Source organism: Scleropages formosus, chromosome 5, assembly GCF_900964775.1.
Source record: "Scleropages formosus chromosome 5, fSclFor1.1, whole genome shotgun sequence".
Lineage (NCBI taxonomy): Eukaryota > Metazoa > Chordata > Actinopteri > Osteoglossiformes > Osteoglossidae > Scleropages > Scleropages formosus.
In genome coordinates this window covers 19311043-19329456 of record NC_041810.1, presented here as the reverse complement: position 1 = coordinate 19329456, position 18414 = coordinate 19311043, and the positions used below count along the sequence as shown (strand labels likewise).

Here is an 18414-nt window from a genome sequence, read left to right as displayed (position 1 = left end):
GAATGTCTAAATGCGTCAACGAAAGTGAAATTAATTTTAATTACACTGCTGAAGCACACTGATGTTCGCACAGGGTGAGGTAGTAGGTTGTGTGGTTTCAGGGTAGTGATTTTGCCCCATCAGGTGATAACTATACAACCTACTGCCTTCCCTGAACGGCAGCAATGCAGCACCAGACACTGGCAGCAGCCATCTCGGGAGTCCCTCGCTTGGAGAGCAGTCGTCCTGCACACATAAATATGGAACCCCTTCCAGGCTGCGAAGACGCATACGTGGAGATATCATGTTCTGCCATATTTTCCGTTCACAGCCGTGTCAGCTTTTCCGCAGCAAAGTGAATAACTAGATCTGTAAAAACCACTAATCAGTTTTTACTAGGCTACGTAACCTGTGATGGTCTTTAAATGTTCTTTATCCCAGTACCTATGTATGATATGACCTGCACATTGAATAAGCAATAAAGTTTCCTAATTTCTTATTTGCATTGTCTGTTTATTGTAGATAATTTTATCACCTTGACTAACTCACTTAGCTCATCCAGACTTTCTCTGGAAGGATTCCTGGATTTTCTTTGATTCTTCTGTAACTAAGCAGTTGAACACTGATTTGTAGTGAGTGACTGAAAGACTGGCAAAGTGACTGAACGAGTTAAGGAGGGATTGAATAATGGGCTGAGTGTGCGAGTGATTGAGTGATCTGCAGTCATTTAGAACAGATTTTTCAAGTGACTGAGCGAAGAGAACAGAGTCTGCTTGTTTGCACTGAAAAACAGTTTGTGTCAATCTGACAGAAATGTTGGCTGCGAGTTTTGACCAAGTCATCAGTGAACAGCAACCACACCTGACCTGAAGTAACTGCTGCTGAACGAAGAATCACGGATCTCCATTTACTGAGAAACGTTTCTGAAACGTTTTCACTGTAGAATGAGTGCGGCTCTACCTCTCCTGTGGTGTCCGCTTCGCACTGACCGCCCTGGGAGCGCAGCGAAGCGGATGGATGCTCAGGTCCTGACCCCAAACACTTGCCGAGAGTCCGCGAAGGTCTGAAAATGCGCGTAATGCTCCAACGGGAAGATTCTTGGGGGGGGACAAAGAATGAAGGTGTTGCAATGTAGGAATACAGACCACACACAGGAACCCAGCAACTAAGCGAGTGTGCAGCAGTCATTGAATGACTTGTTTTCCTTGTTCTTCATCACAAAATGTTTTAAAAACTCTCTTCTATGTGTTTTGGACACTCCTGATGACGGGGTATTTACAGACGTTGGTCCAGCACGTGAAGAAAGCGGAGACTCGGCAGACTTTCCACCCCATGTTTAAAAATTCCTGGAGTTTTTGCGGAACTTGGAATTAATCCTCTTCCTTGTTGGCCCATTGTTTATGATAACAGAAATGTTATATTGCCATCTAGTGGGAACTTTTGGTCCAAACAAAGGTTTAATTGGCTCCAGAATGAAACCAGGCATGGGGAGCACCAGCCCATGATGTAAACATTTGAAGAGAAGTGAACGAAGGTGGTCCAACACACAAAGGGAGTTTGAGGGTAAGCTAGGCAAAACGCATTAATGTATTAATAACATAATTATAATTACCTTACTACTTACCAGGCTGCTAGCAGTCGCCAATGAGTATTCCTGATCCAGACCAGTAGCTCCACTGAGTGTATTACTCATTTGCACAACCTGGCTGGAGTAATGCTTCATCAGCTACATTTCATATTTATCTTACTATCGTTACGGTTATCTAATCACTACTGTATTTTATCGCAAGACGTGGCCACTAATAAAAAGTGACGTGTCTAGTATGTAATAGTGCAGTGCGTATAGAGTTCAGCGGCAAGGCTTGGGCACATTGCACACTCGTGCTATGATGTGCACTGGCTTCGCTCATGGTTGGTGGTAGAAATCCTGACTCCATCAGTTCCTTGAAAAATTATGTTGCCCTCCATTGCTTCATGTTTCTTGATCTTCACAAAACATTCTTGGCCTACTACCATCAGCTGGTCGTTCTTCGATGCGGTTGCCAAACGTTCATTTGGATCACATAATGTTAAATTTGGGAGAGTTGTCTCCAGATTTATGTACTGGCAGTTCAAAAAAAAATAGCATTTTTGCTTTACAAGTCTCAGGTTTCGTTCCTATAGGGTGAGTTTTTTTTTTTTTTTTTGTTTGTTTGTTTTTCTTCTACCGATGAGGGAATAGTGTAACTTCAGCTCATTCGTTTTAGCGCTTGCGAAATGACGCAGGCGGCAAAAAGCGAACACCTCGTTCATCCTTTACGCAAAGATTGTCCTCCTTCGGCCACCGTTGTGACGCCGGAAGTAGAACATATCCATGCGTTGTCGTAGAAAACTGTTATGGTCGATGTTTGTATAGTAAGCGTGACTTGAATTTGTAGTGTTTTGTCTTTTTCTTGGAACTGTATGTAACGTCAGAGAGCTGTAGAGTGACGTCCCGCACACGGTGATGTGACACACATGATGGAGGGCGGAGGCGCGCGGAGTCAGTTCCTGTGTGAGCTGTGCGGACTAACGGCGCCATTCTCTTACTTCGGACAGAAACCGCCCAGCACCCGAGCCGTCGTGTGAGTACAGTACAGTACAGTACCGTTCTGTGCAGCGACTCCGGGGTGCTTATACCCTGCCGCCTTCCTTGCCCCTTCAAGCTGGCAGGCCTGACTCCCATCCACCGCTGTAGTGCCCTTGATTGAAGATCGGTCAAGCCGAACTTAATCCTCAGCAGTTCAAATTGATTGAGGGTAAGCAATTCTCGTACGGTACGGCCCAGCAGAGAGTGTGGGGTGATCGGTAAACGAATCTTTACGTTGTGTGTACGCTCTTTTTAATTGCACTTTAGTTATTAATACGGAGTTCATATCATATGGATAAAAATTAACGGACAAAAATGAGTGAGTGAATCCTGTTTATCCTAATTAAATACACTTCGGACTCCTCGACGTACGAACGCGGTTCGTTCGTAATTCGGTCTGTTCGTAAATCCACACTACATAACTTTTACCACTAACTTCCTCTCAGACAAAGCTTGACAATAGCAACATTCCTCCGTTTATAACTTGTTAGATTGTCTTGGACAAAGGTGTAATACTTAATATTCGCATGTATCTATTTAGCGGACCCTTGTTTCCAAAGTGACACACAACTCTCAGAGTAAAAGTGTTTTTCACAGCAGGAGAACAGTTTCAGGTGATTGAAGCAGTCACTTTATCGAGTACCTCTGCCTTTGCTGGCCTTTACACAAGTAGCTGCTTATACTGTGGAACTCATAGCACATTTTTGCCAAGTACATTCAAAATGACTGAAATATCTTCTTTGCACAGACAGTGATTTATTTATTTTTTAACCAATTCAAACATGTGCAGTGATTCTCATTACATCCATAACTTGTACTCCTCAGTGTGCTTTACTCCTAAATGGCGACCGGTCGCAAAAAATTTACACATGTACATTTAGCTGAAACTTTTCTCCGAAGTGCCTTAGAATGTTAAGCTACTTGCAGATATTTACCCATTTATACATCTGGGTGATTTTACTGGAGAAATTTAGGGTAAGTGTCTTACGGGGGGGGGGGAACTTTTAGTGTAGTACAGCTGCTACTTTTGGACCCAAAGGTCGCAGGTTCAATTCCCACCTCCAGCTGTAGTACCCTTGAGCCAAGGTGCTTATCCTAAATTGCTCCAGTAAAACTACCTAGCTGTATAAATGGGTAAATAAGTGTAAGTAGCTTAACATTGTAAGTTGCTTTGGAGAAAAGCATCAGCTAATGAGTAAATGTTTAATGTAGTCAAGGGTACTACAGCTGGAGGTGAGGTTCAAACCTGCGACCTTCAGGTCAAATGGTAGCCGTTCTAACCACTATGCCACCAACTGCCCTCGTTTATCTGATTTTATCACTTATCGACTTATCTCTGTCTTCAGTGTGTATGCCTCTCTGTATGTCTGTATGTGTATATGTTGTATATCCTGTGCTGCCGCAGCCAAGCAGAATTTCCCTCTGGGATTAATAAAGTTCCATTTATACATTAATACACTCAAACACAGAGGTTTTGCTCAGTGACAAATCCTTTAAAAAGTATGAGTGAAGGAAATGCGATGAGAGATAATTTGAGGAGAAGTGTTTGTATCTTGACAAATTCGTAACTCTCAACTCTGTACCATGTTCTGCCATTTTGTATCAGGACAATGTTGATGGCAGCAATAAATGTAAAGATATGTTAAACTAACAAAGCTATCCCTGGTTTATTAAAAATCTTACAAGCTTGGCTGGTGAATTTATTATCCAAATAAACCTTTGTAATTATATTAACAAATTAGATACTTTTGTATTTCATTTATAAAGCTTCTCCCAAGAGCATCTGTCCCAGCATGAACTTGAATGTTAGTAACCTGTTATAATTACACTATAATATAATCACTTAGCTAAGGATGAAACAAATGAATTACTGTTGCATAATTCAATCATACAGCTCCATATTTCTATAATCAAGTGTTTGTTTTAAACTGCAGAACATTAACCAAGGCCTTTTGATTCCCCCCCCCCCCCCCCCCCTTCTGTTGCAGTTTTATTAGCAGTGTGTCTTTTGGCTGTTTACAGAAACTAAACATTTATCTTTAAATGCTAAACATATTATTCATACTTATTCTATCTACCCTTAGTATTGTGTCAAAATTTTTGAAATGTTCAGTATTTGAGTATGAAAAATCAATACAGTAAACTTTTCTACACAAACTGGTTTTTACTTTAGTTCGTGATGTAAATTGCAAAATCGGGTTTGTAAACTGGAATGTCTTGTTTCACAAAGATTTGCTTACGAAGCGTTATGGACTCTCAGTTTACTTAGATATATGCGAATGTTTTAAGTGTCAAGATTTTGTTTTGGTTTATTCTTGATTTCATAGAAAATAATGAAGTGGCTGGGTGTATTTTTTCCTTGCAACAGTATTTTCAACTTTTTTTTTAAAAAAAAAAAATCTTTAATCCATTCTGTGATTTCATTATTTAGTCGAATTCAATGGCTTCACGATCTGTGATGAAGTTTTCCCTGCATGATTTATTGTGGAAATTCCCCGGCAATGTTACCAAGCAAAGGTGTTTTAGCAAAGAGAAGCCTTATTTATTTTAAAGCAGCCTTTTTTTTTTATTAATTAAAAAAAAAAAAAAAATTGTAAGCATTTTAACATGCCAGTCAGAACAGTGTTAAGTACACAGAACAGTTGGTTTTCTTCTTCTGTGTATTTGTTTTGTTGGCGTGATGTGTATGTTTTTTGGCTTACTTTCCCAGCTTCCTTGAAGAGTGTTTTGTTATGAAGGACCCTTTCAGCCCAGAGAAGGAGAAGTTTCTCATTTTGGGTTCCAGCTGCAGTTTGTGCCACCGGACAGTTTGTGTTGGCACGGTATGCTTAATGCAAATGAACAGCGTTAGTTATTCTCACATTTCCTTCCTTGATTGTCCATATTCAACTTATAGTGTGTCTCTGAAGTAAAACTGTACCTGCAAAAAATACTGCATCTGTTTGAAAAGTGAGCCCAAGTAGGTATACATAACATCACCAAATCTCATGACATTTTGTGCAAAGACTAACCTTTTGGTTAATGATTTTTTTGCCCTAAAATGGGCATTTATATAAAATTCCTATGGCCCCTTTATAGTTACATAATATATAATATAGTTATGACATGGTTCACAGTAAGAATGTGATACCCATATTCTGTATAGCACTGTACTCAAATTAATGATAGATTACTATTGTAATATTTTAAAAGGTATGATTTATAGTTTAGCTTACTCAGTATGTTGTGTGTACGATATTGTGTAATTAAGGTGGAGATGTGAGTGGTATTTCTGGTTTATTCTCACAACCACCAACCTTCTCTGCCTTCTGTTAGGATTGCAGCCTCTTCTATAGCAAGCGCTTCTGTCTTCATTGTGTGAACAAATATCTGGACCAGTTCCCCCAGCAAATTCGGACAGAATTGGCCAAGAAAAAGAGCTCCCTGAAGACATCTTCCACTACGTGACATCTGTAGACAGTCGAGAGGCAACCTATTTTTTTTTTTTTAAAACCTTTCCATAAAATAATGTGAGGCTTTTTCATGCTTTATCATTAGCGGAGTGGCTGGAGAACTAAATAAAATGTCTCATTTATTTTGTGTTGCTTTACTTTTGCAGTCCTTGGACATGTAATATTTCATGACTGTGTACATGGTTGTTCCTTTTGTATCAAGATTTCATAATAAAAGTATTTGTCACATTTTAACCTGTTTCAAGTATTTCATTTGATGTGATCATGTATTCACAGTGAAGCCAGCTGAGCTTTTACATCGTCTAACTCAAATCATGGAATGTCATTTTTACATTTTTATTCATCATCACTTAAATCCAAAGTTACCTGGCCCTAACAAATCAAGTTATGTACAGAATTCCAGTCCCAATGGTGTTTGTAAACTAGAAGAGCAATTCCAGATACTTCGACAATATGCACTCTTAGGGAACTCCATATTTTGAAGCATATTTCATTTGCTGTTTCTTCAAAACAAGCTTCATTAGAGTGCCTTTTTTTATGCATTTTTGTTACTGAATGCTTTCAACCGAACCGCTCCAATCAAGACAGAGCTTGTCAATGTGACGTAGGCGGCCGCGGCCAGTCAAGAGGAGCTGCCTGCTGCGCTCGTGACGTAAGACAACATGGCGGCGCCTGTGTCTAACATGGCTCGCGGTGGCAGCCGCTATGGATGGCGGTTGCTCCTGAGAAAGAACCACCGCTGCTTCGACCGCCAGCCTAGGTTGCTCTCTGCTGCCTCCGCCTCCACTAGCACTGACCTGCTGCCCTCGCTGCACAGGCGGGGCGTTTTGAAAGACTCCTTCCCCGAATCGGCTGCTCAGGTCGAGCTCCCTCAGCTCCTCCGCTCCGGACCGCAGTGCGTGTACTGCGGCTTCGACCCCACGGCGGACAGCCTGCACGTGGGCAACCTGTTGGCCATCATCGGCCTGCTGCACTTCCGGCAGGCTGGACACGATGTGGTCGCGCTGATCGGGGGGGCGACCGCGCAGATCGGCGACCCCAGCGGGAGGACCACGGAGCGGGAGCCGCTGTCCGCCGAGGTCCTGGAGGCCAACATCAGAGGGGTGAGGAGCGGTTTGCAGCAGGTGTTCAGCAACCACGAGCTGCACTTCTGCGGCCCATCGCCGCGGCTGGGCGCCGTGAGCATCCTTAACAACGCCGCCTGGTACCGCGGCTGGGACGCCGTGGGCTTCCTGTGCACCGTGGGCACGCACTTCCGCATGGGCACCATGCTGAGCCGACAGGGCGTGCAGTCGCGCCTCCGCAGTCCGCAGGGCATGAGCCTCAGCGAGTTCTGCTACCAGGTCTTCCAGGCTTATGACTTCTACCACCTGAACCAGCAGCACGAGTGCAGGATCCAGCTGGGGGGCACGGACCAACTGGGCAACCTCATGTCCGGACACGAGCTCATCCACAAGTAACCCAACATCATCATCATTTATTAATAAAAATATAAGCACGGTGCCAAAAAGGAAAACGCAACGCCAGAGTGTGGGATAGCGAGTACAGGCTGCTCTGTATGTTGTCCTTTTCTGTTTGCGAGACAGGATGACGGGACAACAAGTGTACGGCCTTACCGTCCCGCTGGTGACCAGTACGGCGGGGGACAAGCTGGGCAAGTCCGCCGGGAACGCCGTGTGGCTGAACGGGGACCGCACCTCCCCGTTCGAGCTGTACCAGTACTTCGTGCGGCAGCCTGATGCCAACGTGGACAGGCAGGTGCTCCGAGTTCTGTGCGGACGTGACGTGGGGGCCGCGACGGGGTCCCACTGCCCAACCACTAAAGCTTCCTACACTGTGGCTCAGTGCTTTGGGTTCAGTGTAAATCCTGGAATTCCACTGTCTGGTAATAATGTGTCATGCTGTTTAATTATAATTGTGTGTGTGTGTGTGTGTGTGTGTGTGTGTGTATTTATATACTTGAGAGAGAGAGACATTTTTATGAATATAATTATGTCTTGTTACTGAACACTGATGCTTATAAACACCGGAAGTGAGCTGTAAGAATTGTGGAAGGTAGTGGAATTAAGGTGGTTCCACACTCCCGTTGCGATTTGTTGTTCAGCCTGGCAATTATGCGTGGCTTACATTCTGTCTGCTGGATGCAGAAATTTCAGGAACTCGATGACATCAGACAATTATTAGGAGAAGCTGCTGTAGTGATGATGATAACAATAAGAAGAGTTTCTAAACATAATGTATCAACATGACACCTTGTGATTCTTGGATTTCACACTCAATCTCTCGCACTACAAAAGTTGTGGGTGATAACTAAATGAGACAGTGGGGTTTCTCCAGTAGGTTCCTGCAGAAATTAAGTGAATGGTTCTTCTTTTGCTGTTCAGTGTAAAATGTACATCCTAAATGCCCACAGTGCTGGGGCTCCTGCTCTGTCGTACCGCTTCCCTCGTCAGAGTGCGCCGTGCTTTCGCTGCAGGTACCTCAGGCTGTTCACGTTCCTCCCAGAAGCGGAGGTGGACCATGTGATGGAACAGCAGAGGCAGGATCCTAGCAAGCGGCCTGCGCAAAAACGCCTGGCTGCGGAGGTCACAAAGCTGGTCCATGGCAGGGAGGGCCTGGAGAGTGCTAAGAGGTAGGAACCCAGCTCCAGGGGCGCTTTATGTCCCTCGCCAGGGCCACGCTGACCCCATGTACCATCTGCTGGGCAGGTGTACCAGCGTTCTATACCAGGAGAACCTGCAGGCCCTGGAGCAGATGAGTGACACGGAGCTGCAGGAGCTGTTCAGGGAGGCTCCGTTCTTGGAGCTGCTGGTGGAGCCTGGAACCACAGTGCTGGATGCCTGCAGACAGGCCAGGGCTATCCCTGAGGGCGCCAGAGGGTGGGTACTGCTGACCCTGTTCAGCATAGATGCCCCCTTCCATTTTGTACAGTTGGTTAAAGGTATTATTGAAAAGGAAAGCAGTTATTGCCAGTAGTAAAACTGGGTACTGATTGACTTCAAATTAGTGTCTCTATCACTCTACCTGTCTCTGAAGTGACAGGTCATGAGTTTTATTCTTGTTATTTCTAGGTTTTTTTTTTTTTTGTGGTTACCTTTTAAATGTTTGGATTAGGGTTAGATTTAGGACAAACCCAAACAGTATGGAGTAACTTTAACACGTAGTATCTATCTGTTTTCACTTTTTTTATCCTTAATCTGTCTTCATGAAGTCATTTTTTACATTTAATTAAAATAAAGAAAAACTTTTAAAAACAGAAATACTCCATAGATTGTGCACAGTGGGCCTGGCATCATTATGTGGTTTCAGAGGGGTGACCACAGAGTTGCTCTTGGGGTGTCAGTTGGTAAGGTTATCGTTACAACTGCTGTCTTCAATTCAAAGGATCTGGGTTCAAATCCAACCTCTTGCTGTAGTACCCTTGATCAAGGTACTCACCCTTAATTGATGCAGTAACAAGTACCCTGCTGTATAAATGGACTTGTCATTGGAAGTCTCTTCAGAGAAAAGCATCAGTTAAATTGTCAAAGTGACATCCAAGAAAGACCCACTAGTGATTAACCCCCATGTAGATGGACATAGGTGATGAGCTCAAACTATTGTGTCCTTCAAACCTTGCATTTAATTGCTTTACCAGTGTGTGTCGCTGGTGCTAACTTGGCGCTCTGGTACTGAACAGGTACAACATGATCACAGAGGGGGCTGTTTGGATCAACCACAGCCGGACCACCAACCCAGACCAGGTGCTGATATCAGGCCAACACATCCTGTCCAATGGCCTGACACTACTCAGGGTGGGCAAGAGGAACTACTACATCCTCAAGTGGCTAAACCTGTGACATGTGTGAACATCTCCTCTGCAAGCCTTCAGCTCCAGCTTGTGGTACTAAACTGATATCAGAATAAGGAATAAAAAAAGTGTCCATATCATGTGTATTAATGTGTACAGAATTTATTACATTTTAAATGTTACCCTGTTCATAACAGTGTAATTTTCTTTAGACATTTATGCTATAGTAACATTGGTCAATTATGTATATAAAATGTATTCCTGGTTTTTGCACTTTTGTAATAAAAGCAAAATACATAGTGTGTTTTTGCCTAGCAATGTAGGGAGGATATCAACATACTAATTGTGTCACTTTCTGCATGGACGCATCATAGCTAGCAGAACTGTATCCTGCTTCTCTAATAACAAACCCCGGGCCCCACGTGACTTAAAGCCTCATCTTAATCAGAAGAAGAAACCCTAAAGGGTAGGAAATGTGTAGGAAGTGAGGTATGCTCAAAGAGAGCAGAACATGAGGATTAGGAGTGCCAAGGACATCTACAGGAAGGAGGTGGAGGAAAAGCTGAAATTGAAACAGGTACAGGAGATGCCCTGGAGAACATCATTGGTTATAAGCAGTTCCTGACCATGACAGAACCAGTGAGTTAAATGTTTTTTCATAGTATTCTTTGTACTTTGCACCATTCCTTTTTCCAGTTCTGCTTAGATTACCAAACTCTCCTGATGAAAAGTATCCTCACAGCATGATGCTGCCACCACCACACTCCATTTTAGGGATGGTGATTTTTTTGGCATGCGGGCAATTACCTTTTTCCATATCTTAGCTGAATCACTTTATTGCTATCTGACAAACTCCAAAGGGGCTTTGAGATTTTTTCTTAAATGCTTCTTTCACACCTTTTCATGCAGGCCAGCTTTGTGCAGAGCTCTTGCCTTATTTCGGTCACAAGCTTTGGTTACAGAAAGTACAAGATCATACATATAAGCAGCAGAAATCAGGTTCTTCTGCAGGGTGGCATGGTCATGCTACATGGCAGAGTGAGGAACTCAGTGATTAGGTTCTTGAGCTAGAGTTTCTGTCCCTCAGGATTGAGACAGGCCGGTTAGGGTGGTTCAGGCATGTAGTGAAAATGCCCCATCAACCTCCATGCATACCCTACGGGGAGGCTGACCGAGGAAATGTTGGAGAGATTCAAAATCTTGTGTGGCCTACATATACTTGGGGACCCCCCAGGAGGAGTTGGCCAGAGAATCAGAGCGGTATCTTCCATGCTGCTCAGCATGTGCTGCCCCAGAGACCATCACAAGGATAACCAATTTAAAAATGGAAGAATGAATGGAATATTTTCCAAGGATTATGGATTTATAATGTAACAGCTGATAATAAAAGCTCAGATGAACAAGAGTACCTCTTAGCAGAATCCATACAGCTGAATACTTTATCACCTGAGCAAGAGTACAATTTCACGTTTGACCACTAGGGGTCAGAAGCAATCTTTTATTTAATGAGGCCTGAAAAAAACCACGTGAGTGCAGTGCGCCATTCAGTTTTTTAGTTTTCATTTTTTAATGTATTTTTTAATAATGTAAAATAAATTACTCCTGCGAAAAAAAATATTGAGGACAATTACCTTTGTCAAGAGAAAATCCCGCTGTGTTCATAAAATCTTGCTATTTTATGGGGTATGTCAATTATAAGAAGCTGTTGATTTATTATGAATCTCAATTTTCATGTTACATCCACATTTATTTAAACAGACAGCTGGTTACACAGATTTGTCACGAGTCTCTTGTCCTATGTCTTGGCCTTTCAAGCCTTCACCTGATGAAAACCAAAAACATCTGTCTGTCATTTCTTCTATGACACATATTTACTGATAATCTAGATTTTATGGAGCAATGTAAAGACTACAACAGGAAATTAAAAATATTTCTAACAAACTATCCAGAACAGTTTCAAGAGCCATTCCAGGTGGCATGGAAGAACAGGTAGAGTTCTGCAAACCACAACTGTTTTCCAGAACACAGAGCTCTGTTGTTGTGGTATTACATAATGAATCAAATCTCTCACTTTTAATGAGGGTGACCTCATCTTGTATATAACACTATTTCATAGCTATGCAACCTCATGATGATTTCAAAATTAGCAAATAAGTCATAAAAGGGAACAAGCTCGAAAGTGTTATCTGGATGAAGACTCCTGACAAACACGCAACTGTATTTACTGTGCCAAAGTCTGACAGCGATAAGCCTTAGCTGTGATGCTATCAATTCAACGCAGATGCAGAGCCAGTTTGATGAGAATCTCAGCAAATCGTAAAATTTGTACATAAGCACAGTTACAAAGACTGCATTAATAACTAGCATCGCAGAAGCTTTTTGCCCGGCCAAAGTAACGAATAAGAAGCCGAGATCACATTCAGATGTTATATTGGCCTTACTGTTGCTGATATCAGCAAAAGTGACTTGGAAGAAATTTTTCTTTACTATTTTACAGATGTACAATAAGTTTGCAAACCCACAGGTCACTCACTTGACAGATATTGTAGACCTATGGTTAAAATACTATCCACAATCAAAATATGTGCAGATGTAACCTTTATCCACCTGTTTATAATAACTGTAAAAAAAAAAAAAAAATCCAATACTGTGCTTTCTTCCATTCAAGAAGAACCAAACACAAGAGTCAAGAAACAATGTAGTGTATTCCAGCCTACACGTATAATACCGCAAAACAAGTGTAGGATTCACATCTAAAGCAGCCTTTGCCTCGGCGTCTCTTACAGGTTCTTTCCAAGAATCACATGATGATGTATGTGGACAGTGCAATGAGTTGCCTCGTTTGAGTTTAATACAATATTGCGTTTGCCAGCAAGTGTTAATATCACTGTTGCTTTTTTTCTCAGATCTGAAAAGACCGAATGAACTGAACAAGAAGGGAGGAAGAAGAAATGTTTTAATCGGTTTATTTAAATTCATTTATTTTATTTCAGTAAATCTTAGCATGCAGCAAGTGCCCAGGTCAACTTGTTTATTACCCTGACAGCCGTGGGGGGGGGGAATTGCGGATGGGGGCAAGAAGGTCGAATCGCCTCACTTCGCACAGTTAAGGTGGAAACTGTGGCCCAGCGCAGAAAACATATGGGCGGGTTTGTCTAAAATCTATATAGCGATAAAACCTTTATGCTAGAGAAACTTGGCTACGTGCGATCTCAAGTAAATCCGTCGATTCTTTCCTAATCTGCGATTAGTTGATCATTATAATCACGTAGTAAAACATACATGCACTTTTTTACTATTGCTGAGGACAGCTGCCGCCGAAGGCAACTGGTAATATAATTTACGACATCGCAGTAAAACCTATCTAAAAGAAATTACACGGTACTTAAGCGTGCGTATCCCCTCTGTTTAACGTCCATGGCGTACGGTATCAGTTTATGACGCCGTATTCAAAGTCCACCTTAACGGTGTGGGCGGGGCTATATGCTCGTCCAATCACACCGCGAGCTGTGTTTAAACAGTCATCCTTGTTTCCGCCCTCAGCCTCCTACCGATCGCCATATTGGGTGCAGAACGGGCTTGTCTTTTCCACGGTCCTCGTACTACGGCGCCGCGCGGATAGGAGTGGCTCCTGCGGCCGCTGCGCTTTGTTTTGATCGCTCGGGAGCGGTTTCCCTCGGCTTTCCTCGGGCTCTGCGTTACGCATGGCACGCGCGCGTCGGCGCTGACTGCGCGCTCTTGGGTCTCCCGTTCATTGCGTCGAAAACCGAGGAAGCTGCGCGTCACGGCGCGTGTGTTTTTGTGCGAAATAACTCGAATTCGTCTCGCGCGCGCCGAAAATGTCAGACGTCCGTCTTTCGAATGGCAGCCCGACCCTGGAAAGGATGGAGGTGCGGCCGGCCGAGCAGCCCAAGCCCTCCGCCTGCAGGAACCTCTTCGGGCTGCTCGATCACGAAGAGTTAAACCGGGATTTAAAGGGACGCCTGCGGGAGATGGAGGAGGCGGCGTCCGCAAAGTGGAGCTTCGACTTCGTGAAGCACAGGCCGATCCCGAACGGGCCCTTCGAGTGGCAAGCGGTGGACAGCGACCTTTTGCCGGATTTCTATAAGCGACTGCAGCGTGGACCTGGGAGTAAAAGCCTGGATGTCAATGCGAATCACGCGTGGGGGCAGCAGCGCGGGGAGCAGCGCGAGCGCCGCGCGGCGGGTGACCGCGTAGAGCAGAACTCGGGCTCCCTGTCGGGAGAGCAGCCCGGCCATTCGGCGGTCTTTGTGGGTCACCATCAGCGGGGGGATCCGGAGGAGGTCTCCGTCACTCATCACCAGGAGGATGAGGAGAAGCAGAGCCCCGCTCGGAGGAAGAGGCCGGCGGACCACGGTACCGTCACTTTGCGCCGGTGCTGAACGTCCAGGTTGTTTGTGAATTAAAGAGCCCGTAGGCGTTCGACCAATGAGAGCCGCGCGTTCGAGGTACATATGATGATATGCGGTACAATAGCGGTACGATGTTGCTGTACCGGGCGTGCGGAGTTCAGTGTGTCACCATGATTGATGTGGACGAGCGCCAAAGCTTCACACCGTAATAATAGTGAACTGGGTAACGGGACGATTGTATGTAAGCCGTAAATTGAGACGAAACAAACGAAACGGATTGTTCTCGACACTTGACCCTGTCCCGTGTCTCTCCTTTCTGCCCCCTGCACTGTGTGCGCGCGCGCTGTGTGTGTGGTGTCTTCTGCGTTCGCTTTCATTGAGCCACGCTGCTTCGTGTGCTGTATCGCTGTCCCATCGTGTACCCCGTTTTACAGCGTTTCTGCTCCACGGAAATATATGGTTTTGCATTCGGCGAGACGTGCGTGGCGAGGAAAAACAACCCAAGCTTATCCAAGAACTGGGGTCGGGTCCGAAAACCTGACGTCATGTATTTGTTCTTTCAGAGCTGTTTTCTCAAAGTAAACGGTCACACACGGGCTGCGCAGAGCTGACACAGTGCGTGGAACACACACCCAGGAAGGGCAGCCCCAGCCCCCACACGTGAGAGCTGCACGGGACAGGTAAGAGATCATCTGCACGTGGACACGCGTCCTGGACTCACACGTATTGCGATGGCGTGCGGTCACTAATGGGGGGGGGGGGGGCGCGTGTGGAATTTCTTTCACGCCTCGATTTTTGTCACGTACGGCACGCTGGAAGGTGTTGCCTCGATTTGTTTTTGTGTGTGTGTGTGTGTGTGTGTGCGCGCGCGCGCGCGCAGGGACTGAGGGAGGGGGACTGCAGTCCAGCGTGTCTCGGTGATAACTCACGAGTAAACAGTCTTGTTGAGGATTGACGATTTTTTTTCACCCCCCCCAACTTAAAACCTCTTAAAACCGTGGTAAAAGTCCATCCTAAGGACGCGCTGTGAAGAATTTATACTGTGCAGTTAAAACATTTATATTTATTCATGTAGCCCACGCTTTTCTCCGGAGCCAGACACAAATAAGTGCCTGCAATTATTTACTCTTTGTCTAGCTCTATTGCTGCTGCTGCTGCCTAGCATTCATTTATCACTGATCGAAGAGCTTTTAGTTTGTCGCAGTTTTGCTTCCTTGCCTTTAGTTTATATTTAAGCCTTAAATATTCCACTGTTATGACGCAACTCGGGAGGACCGGGAAAGAAATCGTCATTTGCTGCGATTTTACAGCACGCGGGATCGTAAAGGGTTAAAGAAAACAAACCACGACTTTTACTACCACTACTACTGCTGTTACTACGAGTGCCGCTCTTTCTGCTACTGAACGTGCCGCGGCCGCGCGGGGTTTCCGGCCGACGGGGGCTGAGCAGTCACTTCCACTGCGCGCGCGAGCTGTTACACGTCAGCAAGTAGCGCTTTGAGGACGGACGGCGAGACCTCGGCTCGTTCTCCTGCGAGGGAGTAAAAGTCACGGTCTCGTCGCGTAATAACACGGTGGAGTCCTTTCTCACCACATTCAAATCGAGCAATAAAAGCAGCGAGAGCTAGAAAACAGGTGTGTTTGCCAAGCCGCATATAATAATAATATATCTGCAGTACAGGCAGTTCGGTCGTCGTCCACGTGACAATCATTTTTACTATCGCTGTAATTCGTAAAGACGTTAATCGCTTGCTGAAATGATTCTAAGAATGAGACTTGATAAAGACCCCCTCCCCATTCTTGTCCCCTGCAGGACTGAAGATGTAATTCCTTGTTTTCATCGAATGCCTCAGTGTTTGGTGAAGTAAAGAGGAACTGAAGTTTAAATGAAAAGTACATATCGACTTTCCCAAGGACAGGGAGGCTCTTTAAAGCACTGAACATAAACACTAAAAGTGGCGGCACTCAGTTCAATTTGCCTCTAAAGCAGTCAATGTAGCATTGTGCAATTAGGTTTTCCTTTTTTGCTCATTTTTTCCCCCCATTTTTTTTACACCTGTACATATTTTCTTTTCATATGTAGCACATTCTTTTTATTAAGAAACAAATTTCCTTTGTTAAATTGTGTGAATTTGATTTGACTTGAAATGTAGTTTCCTACATATTTCCAAAATGCTGTCTTTTATTTTTTTTTTTTTTTGAAGGTGGGTAATGCATTTTATGGGTAATTTTTTTTTCTCTCTCCATCCAAGCATTGTACATTAAGGATCTGTTTTAATAAGCCACATCTTAGTCACTAAAATAAAAAATTCCTTTAAATATTAAGCTGTTTTAAATGCAGTAAAAGATTGAGATTATTAAAAATGAAACACAGGGTCAGAATCAGACAGTATTTTAAGTTTAATCTATAGCCACTGGCTAACCTGTGGAAGTATACTGCAGCAAAATGTATATAAAAAAAACACAAATACAAACGTTAGTGCAGAATAACTATATTTGGAGAAATGTATGTACGTCATAACATGGCACTATATTGAACGTGGAATTTGTCCTTTTCAAAAAATTACACTGCCTGTGTATTTTTGTAAAACCTCAAAAATGTATTTGTGTATATAACTGTGTAAAGACACTGAGAAATTATACTAACTTATTTATGTCAAGCTTTTTTTTAATTTAGGAAAAAATGGGTTTCTTTATGACTGTCCAAAGCTTTTTTTTAAATGCTGGGATGGTCCTTTTTTTAAAAAAAAAAAAAAAAAAGCAAATCATATAAAGTTGCAAACTGAGCCTGACAATATTGTACTTGTGCATTTTGTAATGCGTGTTTAAAATCAATAAAAGAAATGGACCTTACACAGCGTTTTGTGTTTGTTACATGTTCAACATGTAGGTGGGTATCAACCTCCAAAATAAGATTAAGTGCATCTTTGCAATATTAAATGTCCACTGTGCCTTCAACTCGGTGATATTTAGACCTGTTAATTCAAGTTTGAAACAAAAGGCCCATGTCCTATATACACAACTGCAATTAAAGGGTTAGAGGTCTTACACAGAATAAGTGACTTTGTCAATTATATCGCATTTGAACCCTTTTCATCACGAGACTGAAGTGTCTCGCAGCATTAGCACTAACAAAGAAGTTACTAACAGAGAATGATGGGTCCGTGCATAAATGACTCACGTGTTTCATTCTCATTTTACTCCCCCCCTCTTTTCTCAAAGTGAAAATCTACCAGGGGCCATTTTCGCACTTTATTTTATGAGCGGGAAAACGGCGTAGAGAGAGCGCCACGGGTTTGACCTGTCACGTGCCGCTCTTCTATAAGCTGTGAGCGCAGGGAACCAGACAGTAACTACCCTCATTGATCATTTATTGCCAAGAATGACACTTTCACTGATGCCAGCGCTTCCGACGCACCACAAAACCTCCACTGAACACTCGCGTTTAATTTTCACCTGGAACAACCCGGGCGACTACGTCAACTAGTATGAGAAACTTGATTTGATGACTTTGGTTGGGAAAAAATGTCACTCGGTTCTGAATAACGTCGGAACATCTGGGATTCTACTCGGTTCTTTTGCACTCATTCTATCAAGCCTGAAAGCTCCACTTGCGTTCAAACTTCGAGGTACTAAGTACGGCTTCAGCTTTGCGCAGCAATACCACACAGAACCCATTCGGGCTTCACGCCATATTTCGTTTATTATCAAATATATAGTATACGCAAAAACACTTCGTATTCGCTGCATCGTTACCTTGTATTGAAAATAGGAATGTGAGTGGCATGAGGTTGGGCCTATTAGAAAAGAAAAAAATGAAAGCCCCCCCCCTTTCCAATCAGTGATCCAATCGGAAAGAGCATAAGAGCACCGGACCACTTTTGGTCCTATCAGAGAGCAGCAACAGAAGCACACTGGCACCGCCCCTCCCAGTGCGGGCCTTACCGCGCGGCGACGTGCGGAAGGGGGGGCGATACACACGTGTGTAAAAACAGACTTTAAGGCGAAAAGTGAGAAAGAAAAGGTGAAAACAGCAACTCACACTTGTTCACCTTGAATCATTGCATTGTTGGGAGGGAAGCACGTGTTAAAAAGGGTTCGCAGAGATCAGATGTAGCTGTGGAGCAGCTTCTAAGTGTATGATGAAATCTCCTGTCATGTTGCACAACTCTGATTTAAAAAAAAAAAACACTGTGAGGATTTTTTTAGGCG

General features: G+C 43.8%; 3 protein-coding genes across 3 annotated transcripts; all 3 read left to right on the top strand.

The window, feature by feature from the left end:
• The first annotated feature begins 596 nt into the window (after positions 1-596).
• On the top strand, positions 597-6273 carry cdpf1 (cysteine rich DPF motif domain containing 1). Its single transcript, XM_018754987.2, has 4 exons — positions 597-1542; positions 2434-2582; positions 5298-5409; positions 5903-6273. The coding sequence occupies exons 2-4, from the start codon at positions 2476-2478 to the stop codon at positions 6032-6034; spliced, it is 351 nt and encodes a 116-aa protein (XP_018610503.2). The 5' UTR covers positions 597-1542; positions 2434-2475; the 3' UTR covers positions 6035-6273.
• A 419-nt stretch (positions 6274-6692) lies between these two features.
• On the top strand, positions 6693-10799 carry yars2 (tyrosyl-tRNA synthetase 2, mitochondrial). Its single transcript, XM_018754976.2, has 5 exons — positions 6693-7495; positions 7626-7793; positions 8516-8671; positions 8748-8918; positions 9719-10799. Exons 1-5 carry the CDS (start codon positions 6702-6704, stop codon positions 9876-9878), a joined length of 1449 nt encoding a protein of 482 aa, XP_018610492.2. The 5' UTR covers positions 6693-6701; the 3' UTR covers positions 9879-10799.
• A 2576-nt stretch (positions 10800-13375) lies between these two features.
• LOC108935889 (cyclin-dependent kinase inhibitor 1B-like) lies at positions 13376-17045 on the top strand. The gene is made up of 3 exons (XM_018754856.2): positions 13376-14206; positions 14766-14882; positions 16016-17045. The coding sequence occupies exons 1-2, from the start codon at positions 13669-13671 to the stop codon at positions 14864-14866; spliced, it is 639 nt and encodes a 212-aa protein (XP_018610372.1). The 5' UTR covers positions 13376-13668; the 3' UTR covers positions 14867-14882; positions 16016-17045.
• Positions 17046-18414: the final 1369 nt, after the last annotated feature.